This window comes from Chelmon rostratus, chromosome 20, assembly GCF_017976325.1.
Source record: "Chelmon rostratus isolate fCheRos1 chromosome 20, fCheRos1.pri, whole genome shotgun sequence".
Classification (NCBI taxonomy): domain Eukaryota; kingdom Metazoa; phylum Chordata; class Actinopteri; order Chaetodontiformes; family Chaetodontidae; genus Chelmon; species Chelmon rostratus.
In genome coordinates, this window is record NC_055677.1 from 16,807,758 (window position 1) to 16,824,271 (window position 16,514).

The 16,514-nt window shown below is 42.1% G+C and overlaps 1 protein-coding gene across 1 annotated transcript in view; it reads left to right on the top strand.

Annotated features, from left to right (window-relative positions):
* adarb2 (adenosine deaminase RNA specific B2 (inactive)) overlaps window positions 1-16,514 on the top strand; it is a 161,482-nt gene that overhangs the window by 123,926 nt on the left and 21,042 nt on the right. The window contains exon 4 of the mRNA XM_041961674.1: window positions 9,254-9,368. Within this exon, the coding sequence (XP_041817608.1) occupies window positions 9,254-9,368 (115 nt within the window). The remainder of the gene's footprint in view (window positions 1-9,253; window positions 9,369-16,514) is intronic.

A 16,514-nucleotide genomic window follows, 5' to 3' on the forward strand; every position in this document is an offset into this window, starting at 1 on the left:
TTCAAAAGCCTCATGCTTGGCGGCAGGCGAGGGATGGGGAGAGGGAAGGCTGGGCTGATGGTGGTGTAGGGGGGGAGATATCTAGGCAGAGGGCAGACACTATTAAAACTCAGGAGAATGAATTGTTAAATACCTCTATAAAGAAATATAAGACATGGCCCCGTTTTTATGCTGCCTGGGCCGCTCTGCAGGCGGGCGATAAGGTGGTGAGGGTGGTGGGTTGAAGCGTGCGTGTGTGTTTTCCTGAGGGTGGGGCAAAATCAAGCCCACATCCACCCATGCTACCCTGAACACAGTGACACACATGGACACACACACAATCAACGTGGCTCCCTCAGTTTTACGCTCACCATATGGAGAACGTTATGGAAGGCCTTCAGCTGCAATCACCGACGAATCTTCAGTCATCATTTCCCTTTGGGGCCGTTGTGCTAAGCAAGAAATTATACAACTGAGCTTTTTTTCCTTCCTCACCACACGTACACACTCACTCACACACACACACACACACACTCATATCATCACCAGCATGCACACACTTCTAGGTCAGACAGCAGCGGAGAAAATTTTCCCCGCTGACATTTAGTGTTTCTGGCACAATATTGACTTCAGAGGGAAGGCAGCAGGAGGATTGTTGGTGACATTCCACATTACCTTGGAGATAGATGCCGAACTGTCTACATGCACAAACAGTTGGGGAGGTGGAGGCGGGAGGAAGAAGAGGGGTGAATGGATGGAAGGACAGATAAAAAAATGAAGGAAAGTTTAGCAAAATAGGCCAGCAGTGAATTCAAGATTCTTATCATTGTTTTAAACTTTGTTCTGTGGGGTTTCTGAAAAATGTTATTACTACCAGAACCCTGCAGCACACCCACCCTTAAAGCAGCTATTATCAGTATAACAGTGAAACACGTGACTACATGTATTTAGAAGAAGTCGCTTGTGATGACGACAACGATGAGAATTCTCACCTGACTCTTCCCCTTCAGCTCTACAGAGCTGCCAAGTTTTCACTTTAGTGAGTATGCCGTCTGTGACATTACCCACTGCAGGGGCCCTCCACACTACTAAACCCCCGGGAACTTTGTTTAGAAAGTTCAGCAGCTGAATTCTGAATTTGAAAGCATTTATAGATGAAAAGCCAAGTCAAGAATAATGGTCAGTGATGAGTAAGTTTGGCAGCAATCCTGCCGACCTCCAGACTTCCAGAGTTTGTTTTCCTGCATTCAAGTGAGTTTATGGAGTACTTTTGTAGGGTTGTAATTGATAGTGGGGGATATTGAAAAATGGGACCCTCATGACAATCTGGAGAGTTGGCAACTAACTAAATCTGCAAACGGTGACGTTGAATGAAAAGTAAATGAGAGAGAAAAACATGTTGCTTAAAAGCAGTGGATCTAACAGAATAATTTCGAAAACAAATTAGATTTTATTAAACTACAAAGCCAGTCTAGAAATAGGAAAAGAGAGAAAGAGTTCTTAGCAGAACTACTTTGTTTTGTCATACTTTTCTTCATGTAGATTGTAGCCGCTTTCACACATAGTTACTTTCAGGGACAGCTGGTGATTTTTACTGTTCACGCATGCAGCTGCATTCAAGAACATTTCCATCTTGCGGCTTTTCATACGAGCCATGACAGTGCATGACAGAACAGAGAGCAAGGGCCAGTCCAGCAGATGGCAGTAAGGGAACACATATGAATGTCAACCGCCACGAAACTCGGCCGAAGAAGAGGAAGAAGATGGGGGCGGGGAAAGGCTAGATGTACGTGAACGCGTGGTGCCAGGTATTGCTTGCCTGGCAAAGCACTGGCAAGGCAATCATCAACAATCACAGATTCCAAGGGGTTCGCTTTCTCCATGTGAAAGCATCTTTTGTCAGATGTACGTAAATTCACGTGCTTGTGAGTGCAATGTTTGTTCTTTCATTCTCAGCACAGCCATACTGACGCTGGACACTGGTAATACAGATTTCCCCGATTATCAGTCTCCGCTCCCATTCACACATAACCCCAATGCAGGAAATGTGCCTGAACGTTTCAAGGACAGGCTGCATGTGTGAAGGGATCTTATGTCAGAGGTGATTTCACTATATTTACTGATAAGACTACAAAGGCAGTTCATCTTCTAAGACCATCAACCAATGGTACTGTCTGATATAAATGGGATAAATACCAGTGCATGATGATTTGCTGGTTCTAGGGTCACGTTGTTGGTGGGAACTTAACCTGTCTTTAGTATGAAAAGTTTCTTTTTTATGAGCATTTCAATTTGCTAAAGGTGTGAAATTGAAGAACACAGTGAGCAAAACTACATACATGAAGTGTTTTTTGGGTGTTTTTTGATGTTAGAGCGGTATGTGCGTGGGCCTCTGCCAGCCAAAGCCACACAAACTGTGTGCTTTGGGCTCTAAAAAAGCTTAATGTTCAGACTCTGTCCCGTGAGCACAGAAAGCATATTTACAATATATAATTATATTTTTCATGAGGAAGTGGTTTTGAGGCTTTCCCTTATTTGAGATGAGATTTGATCGGGCAGCACAGGATACACATTACATTCATGATTTTGCATTATACTGACCTAAGAACCTGTAATTGTGAATCATGAGAGGCTTCAGAGCATCCCCGTAACAATAGAAAGTCAGTCTCGCTCCTGCCTGTGTGAGCATGGTGTGAGAGGGGAGGGGGAGGCACTGTGCTGCTGCCAGAAGCAGACTGAGATACTCTGAGCAGCATGCATGGGAATAAATGACAATAGGCTGTAATAGATTTGTGTATAGTCCTCACGTTCTGCCTGATGGTCTGAATAACTGCATGGTGCTGCTGTTGCGCTGTGCTGCTCTGTCTTGTCTGTCCTCTGTCAGTGTCCCCTTTTCGTTCAGTTATGATCAGATTGTTTTTCACTGCGTTAGGAAATGGTCGTGAGGCGTGAGAGAGTGTGAAAAGTGCCAGTCCGAACTGAGCTGTATGCTACTTCAGCACCAAACAGTAGATACAAAGGTAGCTACAAAGCGAGATGGTGAACACGTGGAGCATTTAGCAGCTAAATAGCCAGATATTTCTATCAAGAGTGAGTGGAGACCAAAAACAGAGCTAAAAGGAGGGTGAATATTGGACACAACTTCATGTTGCTTCATATTTGCTAGCAGTTGTTTGTTTAACTATTTTAACTGTAAAGGTGCGTTCAAAGGAAATGGAATGCAATGCTCATTTTTGCCTCGCTCTACTCCACCTGTACTCGCACTCAGTTATAAACACATTTTATTTTTTTTGCAAACTTTTTGAACACACGTGGATTATTTTTTTTGTGTTAGTTTGTGCTGCCTACATTTTTTTTTCGTCTGTTCTCTCCACTCATTTTATCTTATCTTTCCATTGACTCTGTATACAGTCCTTCTGCATCTAAAATTGAATGATTCTTCATACCAAACACCAGAATTATATCTAGTCCAAAAACAGAAATGCCCCATTTAGACTCTGAAAGCAAGCTCTCTTTTGCAATGACGCAACCCATATAAAATACATCTAAATACATATAAGACAGTAAAACTAAATTGCAATCCATATAAAACAATAGACATAAACAAAAGACACATTGACAAGTTTCACAACAAACAATCCAAAGAAAACAACAGAAGAGATCATATTAATTGAAATACAACACTTACGTTCACACCAGTCTATGTCTATCAAACAAGATTGAAATTGATTAAAAGGGATCAGCTTGACTAGTTTTAAGAGTTTCTGCAGGCTGTTCCATTTGTGTGGTGCATGGTTTGTGTTAGATCCTGTTTTAGATTTATTGTTCAGAAGACACGAGAGATACTCAGGTAGTTTGCCAAGAGGTGCTTCATAGACAAACAGACTGCTATTTACCGATTACAGACTGCCACCTGATTCCCACAATGCAATAAAAAAACAGGGTCAACCGTAAAATACAGAATATCGCAGAAATTGCCAAAACGTGGATAGAATTTATAAAATTTCATGGATTTCCCTACCATTACAACCACATTTTCAGCTGTGCTTGTGCCGAATATACAGGAATAAAACATGCTGCTACATGATAACAAGCACATCACTTCGACAAACCGTCAGAAGAATAACCACATCAGCAGATGCAACACAGAATTTGGGAGAAAAATAAAACGGAATTTGGAACAAATTAAAAGGGATTTCACAGGACCCTACAGTTTTCCTTTTAAGGAAATGTGTTCATTATTATGTTTTTTGGCTTGTCATCCAAACAGAAATCAAAATATTTATAATAGGATACTCTTTTAATGGGAGTTCCATTAAGAGTCATAATATTCATTTCATTGGAGTATTTTCTAAAGAACAACATGCATTTAGTTTTATCTGGGTTTAATAGTAATTTACGATTAAAGTTTGCAGCACAGTACAGAAATCAGAAAGCTAATTTTGAACCACCTGGGCAATAGAGGTATTGTGTATTGTGGTATATAGAATTTCACCTAATTCATTTATAAAAATTGTGAATTAAAGTGGTCCTAGAATAGAACTGTGTGGCACACCTTTGTTAACAGTGATACACAACAGCTTATGTTGTACCTCCGAGAAAAGTTGCAAACCACTTACACGATTTTTCATCAAACCCAGTGGAGTCCAAGTGTTTCAAAAGAATCCTGCTTATTATCTAATGTGCTAGCAATGTCATTCAAGACTTGATGCAGCTGTCACTGAATGCATCACATATACCCTTTCCAGGTGAGATAGTGGTAGAACCTTGAACAATTTCATTGGGTAAGGATGAAGTGGAATTAAAAAAAACATCTTGTATTCTTACTGGTTGCATTTAGACTTAGCTTCTTTGATGTCAAATAGCTATCAGATCTGCCTAAGAAGCAGACAAGTCAAAGTATTGCTGCAGTAAATCTCTTCCACTGCAGCTAAATCAGCTACCAAAAAACTACTGCTGCTTGTTTCTCTACTCTGAGGAGGCCCAGGGGAATTTCTAAGTAAATTGGTCAGAACTAATGCAGAAAAGACACCAGGTGGGGTGAGCAACACAACAGCCACAACAGCAGTGTCAGCTCTGAGCTGGTTCTACCTGAGATGCTTCCCGAGTGGCGCTTGCATCAGTTACCTGAAACAGATTTTGAAAACCAAATTCCCACACGTAGCTATACGGATCAGCGTTAACCTTGATGCTCATCCAAGAGGAAGCCAGCCAGCCACACGTCGGCCCTCTTCTCGCTGTGTGGCAGGTCGCGCTGATGTTCTGTCTGACTGAGGAGCGCGATCCTTGGCCCCGTTTTTCTGCCACATTAGGCCCACACTGAAAGTGGCACTCAACTCCCCCGCTGAGGAAAGAGAGTGTGTGTGACTGTGTGTGTGTGTGTGTGTGTGTGTGTGTGTGTGTGTGTGTGTTAAGAAAAATGGTGGGGTAAAAATATTAGCTCATATAAACAGACAAAGTGGAAGGGGTTTATTTGTTACAATGGGAATCACAGCTGTAATTCACAGATGACTTTCCTTTTGTGTCAGGTGATGTAGATTATGTTGTTTGCCCACTCTGGCTCGCAGGATGAGGAAATTATAGGTTCTGACTCACTGCTGGCTTCTTAGTCCTGGCACATCACTGCCCTCTATCACACACCAGCATGAGAGAGGGAGAGAAACCTGACAGCAGAGGAGGAGGAGGAGGAGGAGGTAGGCTGGTTAAAAGGAGAAGAGAAGGGGAGGAATGAAAGGCGGGGACAGAATCTGAAGAGTCAGACTTAAAAAGATGGGAAGAGAAGAAGAGGAAATGAGAATTGACAGAGAGAGGTGAGGGGGGAGAGAGGAGAGAGAGCATGGGGAGAGGAGGAGGAGGAGGAAGCAGGAGGAAGGGACACAAAGCTGGGCCGTGTGCCAGGGTCTATTCCACCTTTGCTCTCCAGGCCTTTCTGAGCTGCCACCTCCTCTCACCTCTGTAATGTCATCAATGAAAAGGCCTTTAGGAGGGATGGAGGACTTGACTCAGGGTTCACACTGTGACCGGCACCAGCTGACGCTGCCAAGCCAAGCAGGATTCTGTTCGAATTAATTGGATGTCACTTTCAGGTACAAGGAACAAGCCTTTTTTTTTTCTTTTTTTCCACATTTTTGTAACTCACGCTCCTACAGAATCTGAAGGTTCCGCAACATTTGGTGTGATGAAATCCATCAGATAATCTAAACAAAAAGCTTTTCTCACCTTCCTGAACAGATGACCGTCAAGACGTCCAGGATTTTCTCTTCACAGGCACACATCTTTTAGCCAGTGTGATGAAAGAAATATGATCTATTGACTGTGGCAATGACGTTGGTGATAGTAATCTACGTGCTATAAAAAGTCAAAAAACAAAACAAAAACTGAAAAATCACAATTTCTGACGTGATGTATTCAGATGTGTTGTCTTGTCCCATGAACAGTCCATAACCCAAAGACGAACCATTGAAAATGACATAAAAGAGAGAAAAACAAAGAAACTCTTACATTTTAGAAACTGGAACTAGCAAATGTTTGACATTTTGGCCTGATGAACAACTGAAACAATCAATCGATTATCAAAATTGGCGCTGATTATTTAAATATTGTTAGGAAGGACTATTCTTAAAATTTTGGATTTCTGAAAATGCTTAAAACTGGTAACACTGGTATAAAAAGGTTTTAAGAATACTATCTCTAGAGAACTTGACACACTGCCTCCATGACAATTTCAGGAGATTTATGAACATATGGCAACCAGTTATGGAGGCAGTGGAGCCCTCTTGGCTGGCCTTCCTTCTACGTAGCTAACAGTCCTGGAACTGACTGAGCCAGCATCACTGCGCTGATTGCATGATGTTGATCCTACTGTGGCAGGGTCGCACCCGCTGCGCTTTTGTGTGTTCTCGGTTTAAAAGGGGACATTGGAAACGCAGAGGAAGTCAGCCAGAGGCAGTCTTTTTTAAACTAATGTTAGGTAATTAGCGAGCTAGCCTTCCTGATGGCCGTTGGCATTGCAGGTCACATAGCAAAGTTTCTCTGCTATTGAATGACTTTTGTCAGGAGTCTATTTTAGACCGCAGCAAAATATATATGAAAATATTTTAGATTACACATTTAAAATATCATGCTTTAATATTTGACCTTCTTTTATGGCTGCAGTCATTTTGTCAGCAGTCACTTTTTGCTAAGGGGAAATGTCTTTGTAACATGATTTGACTCCTGAGCGGTCTTGGTTGCGCTGAATCCCTCTGCCACATGGACTACTAGAGCACGACGAGCATGCTCAGAGACAGGGTTGATTATTCAAGCATAAAGTAAACAAAATGAGAGGAAAAGTTCAGAGGACTGCTCTCTTCTTCTTGTCCTTCTTGCCAGTGGTTAAAGAGAAGTACATTCATCTCAGAGGTGACCTGTCATGTAACTGTTACAGAGCTCAATAAAGCATCATTGCAACTCTGGAAACAAAGTGCTAAGAGTACTCGCTGTTGACTTCTCGCGCCACCTCACTGTTGCCCCTCTGTTTCAGGCTGACACCAGTGTGAGAGCAACAATATGTGCATGTGCATACGCACGCACACACACGGACACACACACCACCCACAGCACCGCAAGCTGCGAGCACCTCGACCGCCAGTTCCAACTGTGAGAATATTTCACAGCCCTGATGAGGGCTATAATGTGCAATATGCTCAGTAATTCAGTCACTCTCTCCCTCTCGCTGCCTTTTTTTCACCCTTAATCTCTCTCCTCCTCTCTCACTCTATGCGTCCGTCAGCATGACATCTGTTGATGTTCTTTTAGCTACTGGATGCTCAATCTGTCCAAAAGGCCCTCTCTGCTGCCGCTCTGTTGCCATCTCCCAGCAATCCATTGATGCTCTACAGTTGGCATGGAAGCCGTTCGGAGACCAAGCCCTTAATTACCACTAGAGTAATGAGCATTAAAGGTTCAGAGAGGCGTGGATATGATGCATATGTCTTTGCAACATCTGTCCAGCAGTGTAGATTTAGTGGATATCCGGTGAGATGTGTCGGCAAGTGAGGACCGAAGGACAGAGTTCTGCTCACACTTGGTGTTATTGTCAATAAATCCTTAACAGTGTGCGCTGTATATTGTAAAAAGACCTGGTCAAATTGGTGGTAAATCTTCTGGGTTGCTTCACAGCACAAAGAGAGGTTGTTTACTGCAAAGCACTGGAACGCTGTACTGTTCAATGCAAAGGGAGCTAAAGCTTTCAGCAAGCCTACAAATGGCAGATGGTGTATGTGGTGTAAATATATGAAATACATGAGACCTCCTGTTACACCAAAGAGTAACCAGTGATAGTACTGAGGCTGAAGTCAATAATGCTCTGATGAAAAATGTGTTGCATTTGCACAGGTTTGGTTAACTGGTTGCACAGTTACATAGGAAACCGTTTTTTTCATTGTGCAGTCGAATTATAATCATAGTGTAACCATTGTTATTCCTATCTGTGACATGAGGGATCGTTCCTCATTACTCTTTTTTTTTTAAAGGAGTACCCTAGAGATTTATTATTTCTCTTATTAGAAGAGACAGAATAAAGAAAGAATGGTCAAAATGCAAGCATCAGTTCATCATTTTTTAGACCCACCTGAATGCTCATGTTTCAAACATCACACCTGGAAAGGAATACGCAGCATACATAAAATATACAGCTAATAGAGTTTAGGCCCCTTTTGTCAACCTAACCTTTACGTGATGAGGATGTTAACACTAAATCCGCTGTAAGTGTCCCCATAGACCCTTTAGTATATACTGTGTTGAGTGATTGCAGGATACAGGCAGTTTTGCACTGGGTGAATACCAGGGGTGTACTTCCTCTGCACATATGCAAGTAAAAAGGGTTTCCCAAAGGTGGACTCCAGACTCCACAATAGAGGAGAACATACGAGAGTAATCTTAACTATATGAGCTGTATAAAGTTATTAATATTTTTTGTTGTTGTTATTGCATGACATGTAACACCTAAAACAAACTCATGAGAAAAACCTTTCCAGTTTTTCTGTTGGTCATGCTAATGTTACTCAGCAAGTTGTATGGTAGTGTCACTGTAATGATGCACAAAGCATGTTTGGGGGATTTCTGTACTTACAGCTAAACAGGTAAGTTGACAGTCGAGCCGAGCTCCCAAAAAATCACTGTATTACCTGAACAGATTAGGGAAGTGGAATATTATACAGTGAAATGAAACCTTTGAAGTCCGTCTCTATAGATTGTGTCTAGTAGAAATTAAGGGAGTGATTGTGTTTTTCAGGACTTTGCCGATTCAATATTCCACTTGGTGAGGGAGAAGTACCGGTCGCTGGTGGGCGGCTGCAGTCCTGCGCACGCTCGACACAAATCCCTGGCAGGCATCGTAATGACCCGAGGTATGGCAAATTTCATTGACTTTTATATATCACTTTGAATTATTGAAGTGGTGCAATATAGAGAGAGTGGGGGGGGCGGGGTAGAGAGAGAGACAGACACAGAGAGAAAGGACAAGAAATGGGAAGGGAAAGAAATTCTTGAGCGAAAATGATAAACTGGGTGGGAAGAGAGAGAGTTTCCACTCCATGCTGTACCTTGCATTCGTGCAGGAGAGTATACCTTCCTGATGAATTATTGACAATTCAGAGTCTCTGAGGAGAATGAGACATGGTAGTGAGTGTCAGTCATCCCCACTGTATGCTGGACTTGCTGTGCTCAGGCAGCTCTGACAGGAGTTCCAGATGCCACAGTGGAAATCTTAACTAGATCATCTTAAAACTTAATCTGAAACCCATCTGAGTGACACACTGAAGGAACACTGAGGAGGAGGAGGAAGCTCGCACTGCCTTTCTCCTGCAGCATGAAACAATGGCTTATTGCTAGACATGTGTGGTGTTTGTTGCATATTGCACCGGGGCCTCCCACACATACACAAACACACAGATCCACACAGCATGTACACACACACACACTCCGTGTCTGTCGTAATGGGTGCACTGAAGCAGGCATAAACCTCAGCATGATCTCACGTGAAATCTGTACAAAATGAACTCTTGTTTTTTTTTAATCTGCTATTTGTGAAAAACTATAGAACATTTGAATTTACTTACTTTACTTTTTACATTGAAATAAGCTAAATCTTACCCAAAAATAGACCTCAAACCAGCTGTTATTGTCAGTCACTGGTGTTAGCTGGCTTAATGTGTTATTAGTTGTTGTTGTTGTTGTTTGCTTTTGTTGCTAGCTGCGTTAGCTGCTGGTGTTACCTACGTAGACTGTATAAAACATGGACATAGTCTCCATGTGTGGGTGGGTGGAGCTGCTGCAGGAAGAATGAAACCTGGCTGCTGGAACCTAGCAGCTAGCTGTCACTCAAACGGCCATGGCCATAATTATGCATAACTTATAGAAATTTGCTATAGAGACCAAAAGAGTTTTTTGTACCACGATGTAAATAGGGCATTTTGACATGGGGATCTCTTGGACTTTTGGAACCAGCCTCATGTGGCCATTCAAGGAACTGCAGTTTCTGGCACTTCATTAGGGGTTAGCTGTCATGTTATTAGGTGTTGATGTTAGCAGTCTTACAATGTTATTAGCAGTTTTTGCTAGCCTTTTGGTGTAAGCTGCTGATGTTCGAGGCAGAAGTTGATGTTTTGGTGCTTTCTAAGATGAGGTAGATTTGTTGGTGCGTATGGTGGGCTAACTATTGGCTATTTAAAAGACTGGTGGAAGAAGATAAGCAGTGACAGTGGCTTGACAGCTGAGCAGGCCATAGTGTTCAGATGACACCTCTGAAACCAATGGGGCCAGCTGTTGTGGTTCAGTGGATACAATGCACATGCAAGGTATTGTCCAGCCACTCAGTATCTGCTCTTTACTTGTGTGAGACGAGGGTTGAAAGGCACAGCAGGGCCTAATGATGGGTCAAAGATCATTTAACATTCATATTGGGCTTCCGCAGGAATCCTCTGGCTTTTGGCACATACATTAATCACCTTATGTATTAACAGCTCAACAAAATAATTACCTTAAACTCAAGAAATTGAACTAAAACTAAAGTCAACAGGTTAAACAGCAGCAGTAGATAGAGGGACATAGTGGAAGTAATGTTTGAAAACATGGGGCTTTCACTTTTTGTGGGATTTAATACAAAAGGAAATGCACACAGGTCTGCACATGTGGAGTGCCAACACACAAACACGCACACAAATCCATGCACACACACAGAGGAGTGTTATCTCCCTGTGTGGCTGCAGGCTGTGGGGGTGCAGGGGTCAGTGAGGAGGGATTGGTATCTCTGCTGTCTTTGGAGTGCTGCAGCTCATCAGTTTAGACTTCAGTGAGACCGCTGCTCATCCTGACCTAATCCAATCCCTCTCCTTTCCTCTGCCTCCCAGTAATTGCTTCTGTTTGTTTATTAATAGCACATGTTATCTTCAGAGATCCAGACGCAGGGCTGCCAAGCCTTCGCAGCGAGGCGGCAGAAGCGGTGTGGTGGCCAGAGTCCGTACAGTCAGACTCCAAACGTGACAGGAACGCGAGGGAGTCCTGTTCTGTTTCTCTGCCTGCCACCCCCTTGTTCTTTCTCTGACTCTCTGTGTGTCTCGTGCCTCTGCTTTTGCCTCAGGAATATTAATCAGGCTCGTCTTTGAACTGTGGACGGACAGCGAACCCCCCACCCTTGCTGAAGTCCCACTGAGACAGTTGAGCTGCAACCTGAGTGAGATTAGCCTCGCCACCAGGCTGAGTGTTGCGAGACGGCCGCCAAAGTAAACCACCAGTACACACTGTCAAATAGTGTGGAAAATCTCATTTGAATCTATCTGAGATAGCATTGGGTGCCTGGAGATGGTAAACAGTGTTCAGATGTGCTCAGAGACATGAAAAATCAGGAACGTCCACATGGAAAATGCTAAAAAGACCCCCCTTCTTTCTGTTTTTTTAACTTGTTTGTTGGATGGGATGAGAGAAGCTTCTTCTGATGCTTTTTTATTCAGCAGGGTGATGAGACTCCGAGTGGGGAAAAATACCACAGGGACTCAAAGAAAGAGATGAGAGCAAAGGGTTTCAAACAAGTTGATTACAAATGACGGTTAAGCTATGGTTCTTAGTCTGCATATCCATTTTCAAATAGGGATTTTTCCTCTACTCTTTATCTGGTTTTCCGGCTGCCGCGAATTTTAACGTTCAATAATCACATCCGGCAACAAAACAGCTTGCTAAAAGGCAAAAAAAATACCAGAGATGTGCCCAGGGTGTGTAGCAGCAGAGAGAGATTTGACAGCTTCAGCAGCATTTCACAAAGACACCCTTATATGTTCAGAGCGGTTGCCTGTTAAAGCTAATAAAGATTCCAGAGGGCATATTCTCTACTCTTGGCAAGCCTTTTTTTTCTCTCTTTGTAACTACTGAGCATTTTCAGACATTTTCTGTGTTTCAAACATGCAATGAATGACAGTGCAATCATCCAACATCTTGTAATCTCTTGTAAAAGAACACGTGAAAGATTATTATTTATGGAGCTCAACCTAAATGTCATATGAATGAGTTTACTAAAAGTTGACCTTGAGAGCTCATTCTGCTTGAGAAGAAAATGTTTTAATGTCTACTTTATGGTGCTCAGAGATAATGGGTGGCTTATTAGGAAACATTTTCCCTGCTTTATAACCATAGAGAAGAAAGATGATAACTTTGCAGTGCCTGTTGATTGCAGTTGCCTTGTGCAGTAATGGATCACTGTAAAGTTCACGGTCATGTAATTTATTTTGATTTTCTGTTTGACTCGCCCATGATGCCAGTTAATTATTCTTAGCATATTGTTCTCACTTTTCTTGTTACAGAATATTTTCTTATACAGTATATTACGTTGCAAAAGTTTTTTTTTTTTGTTATTACTAATTGACTCAAAATGCATTTCTTCCTATAGAAATCAACTTGTTTTAAGAGTTTAGAAAAAAGTTTGATAATCTTGAATAATAAGGGCAAATACTTAATTGTACTAACTTACTTTCCACCACTGGTTACTTCCCACAGTGCAAAGACATGTATGTCAGCTGTAAGGAAGACTCTTACTGATCCTAGGCCAGAACTGGACTTGGTCTGTTGGTGCTGCACTGCACCGCTACTACAGAGTTATGATGGGTCAAATGTAAAGTATTCATGAGAAGTAATGATATACAACTTGACAACAGAAGAGTTTATATTGTTAATGGGTTTGAATTTCTGCATATTTTTCGTGGATCTCCACAAGTGTGCATAATTAATGCCATTATTAGCATTTATTAGCATTCCTTTGGTAGACTATTTGTTACAGTGTGTTAGATGCCTTTAACACAGCCTAAAATGTAAGAATGCATCTAAAGCAAACTGAGTTTTTTCTCCCATGAAGGATAGAGGGAAATTATAACAGTAATTAAATCAGTTTCTCTTGGGTATTTCACATCTATTCTGAGTGACTGATACTGACACTGTAACAACATGCTTATTTGATTGCAGCATTATAACTAAAGAACCAGCTCCATCTGATCCAGCGTAACTGTAGTACAATGTGTGACAAACTAAAGTTCAGTTTACACAACATGAGGGTGCTATTCAGCCTGCGAAAACAGTTCTATAATGTCTTCTGTTGCTCTCCAGGGACCTTTCCAGGTCTGATGTGTGGGGAGGTTAAATGAAACATGCTACTGAGTTGCATTATGGAACATGTAGGATGCAGTGTTTTTGGAACCTGGCACTTGTTAGAGACTAAAAGTCTCCATATATGGAGCGTAAGCATTGATTTTAATGTTCCTTTTTCCCTTGTGTGCCCCTGGTTGACATCACTGACCTCACTGCACCATGCCTTGTTTCCCCAGAACAGCCATTCCCCTTCATCCAGAAGCCTAACCTCTTAAATCACAATATAAATTTAGGTGAGGTTGTGTGGTGTAACAGCCTGAACGACTGGCTTGCAGTCTGCTACAGTGCTGTGTAATGTAGTGTGATGCAGTCTGGTTGTGAGAGGCCATTTTTGCCAACATGCAGACAGAGCAAATCGAGAACCACTGTTGTCGTGTGGAAGTAATGCAACATTAAGCAGAAACACAGAGGTGATGCATATGGTGTGGCTGTTTGATAAATATGACGAGTAACATTTTAACAGAAGGGGAAAAAATGCGTTTAGCAAAAATATCTCCAGATTTTACATGCAGCTAAAGAGTTCCTGTTCGGTCGAGACTTATAGCCCCAACGCAGTTTTTCTTTGGTCTTTAGTCCTCAGAGCAGAGACCAAGGTCTGGTCCTGCTTAGTTTCTTCGGTTCTATTTTTGCGACTCAGTGGCACATAGATTTGTGGCACAGTTGGAAGCAGGGGGGCATTAGGAAGAATACATTTAGTCACATGTGCCAATGACCAATAAAATTACCTGACTGCCTCATTTTGAAAGCTGTATGTCTGTCTATGCCGCAGCACTTAAGCCATTTTGTGATGGATGGAGCTGCCTCAAAAGCTTCTCTCAGGAGGAAACCAGAATCCCCATGGTAGAATGCAATGTAGATTCAAATAAGTTGAACTGGCCAACTTAACTTAACTTAAAGGCTGCCACCATTACTTCACCTGAAAATAAGTGCAATCGCCTGCATAATTCCCTTTAATTCTCAATGGGGAAATTGCACCACTGTGCTTGATTGTTACCACACCCCCTAACTCACTTTTCCCCCCACTTTGGTGAAACCTCCAAATACCATGTTACATAAATAGCTGTGTTCACCTGAATGAAAGTCTATTCCATGTGCTGTCACAAAGTGTGTTTGCCTCCTGAGTTGCCATGGTGAGACGCTGTGTGCTTTGTCTTCCTGTTAAAGGCCGTTGACAGTATTGTGCACCGAGCGGCATAGTGCAGTTGCAATAGTGAGAAGTTCCAGGTCTGAGTCTGTGATGTACATGCTTTCTGACAGTGCTGTTATCCTGGGGTGTGACAACTTTGAATCACCAGTAACAGATGTATTTGTGTGTGAAGAGTGCCTCAGGCCTTTGACTCTACTCTACCTTGTTCCTTTTGACCCTCTCTTTTTGTATTTCTGTGATGCAGCTGATTATTCCTGGTTTAAAAACAGCACACTGCCTGTGGGGCTCCCTATCTCTTCTGTGTGTCTCTCTCTTTCTACCTCTCTCACTGTCTCTCTCTCTCTCTCATTCATCTCTCCTCCTCCTCTTCCCCTCTCCTGCAAACTGAAGGCAACCTCACTGCCAATTTCATGCCAGGGTAGTGAGCAGCGCAGCAGAAATTATCCACTGCAAAATTGATCTAAACAATCGCAAAGTGGAACGGCAAGGAAAAGCAGGAGAATGAAATTGCGAGAGTCTGTTACCTTTTTGAACTTGCTTTATGACCGAGAAGGAACTGGGGTGCATTGCTTACAGGGAATGCCAGCAGTTGGAGTCATGATATAGACATTTTTATGGGCTGTTCAGTCATAAATATTGTATGTTTTCAGTGCAGCTGTACAGTAGATTTAAGGTGCTCTTTTCTCTAGAATTTACTGTTGATTCATGAGTGATCTTAACAACAAAAGGTGCTAAAAGATGCTTTAAATGACGCTTAAACTGTTGACAAATGTGATGAATTACTGTATGCACAGGTTGATGTGTTTCTGACGCGGTGTATACACTGTAAACATAATTCTGTTAATGACCCTTTTACACCCAAACAAAGATGTGATGCTTGTTAAATATGTGAGTAAAAAAATGTATATATGTATGATGAGTTAGTGGAAGAGCAGTGAATATGAAACATTATTATTTACAACAAGCATCATGGCTACTTGTATGTGAAAGGTGTTGCTGAAACTGATGAGCCCACAGGTAATTATCAGCCATCTCTGCTGTCCCCCTCAGCTCTACTCTCTGCGTTTTAGCCTCTTTCAGCTCAGTGTTTTGGTTTTCGGTCCCACAACTTTTCTGGTTTCATTCTCATCACTGTCATCAGTGTCATTTTCAGCCACAGCTTTGTTCAGTGAAAAGCTCTGAAAGCCCTGCGCACTAACGAAAGGCATCCAATGCTAACAACCAGCTAGTGGCACTTTTAGCAGCCAAAGAGTTAGACATCTTTCTCAGGACTTGTGGAGACCACAAACAGAGCTAAAAGGCAAGTGAATATTGGACTTAAATCCACCAAGTGGTTGAAATATGACTCCAAATGAATGCTAATGTTGCTCTGTATCTGCTGAATGTTTAGAGAAGCAACTGTTTGTGAACAACTTTGTCATATCAACATATAAGGTGATGCTGTATCGGTGTTGTGTTTAAAGCTTGGTCCCACTGTCCCCAAGCAGCAAAAAAATATATACGAGCAAAGTAACTTGTCAATATGATGAAAAAGTTTGGTTCTTTTTGTCTGTCAGTGAACGCAACACAAGAGATAAGGCAGAGTCATCCACTACTCTTTACTCGTTTTCAGCTAAAAGTTGAACTTGTTCCACACTGCCATAGACTTCCCTTTCTTCTCTATGCTCTACGCTTTTTTCATCAACTGCCCGCACACACACTGCACACACTCCTCTCT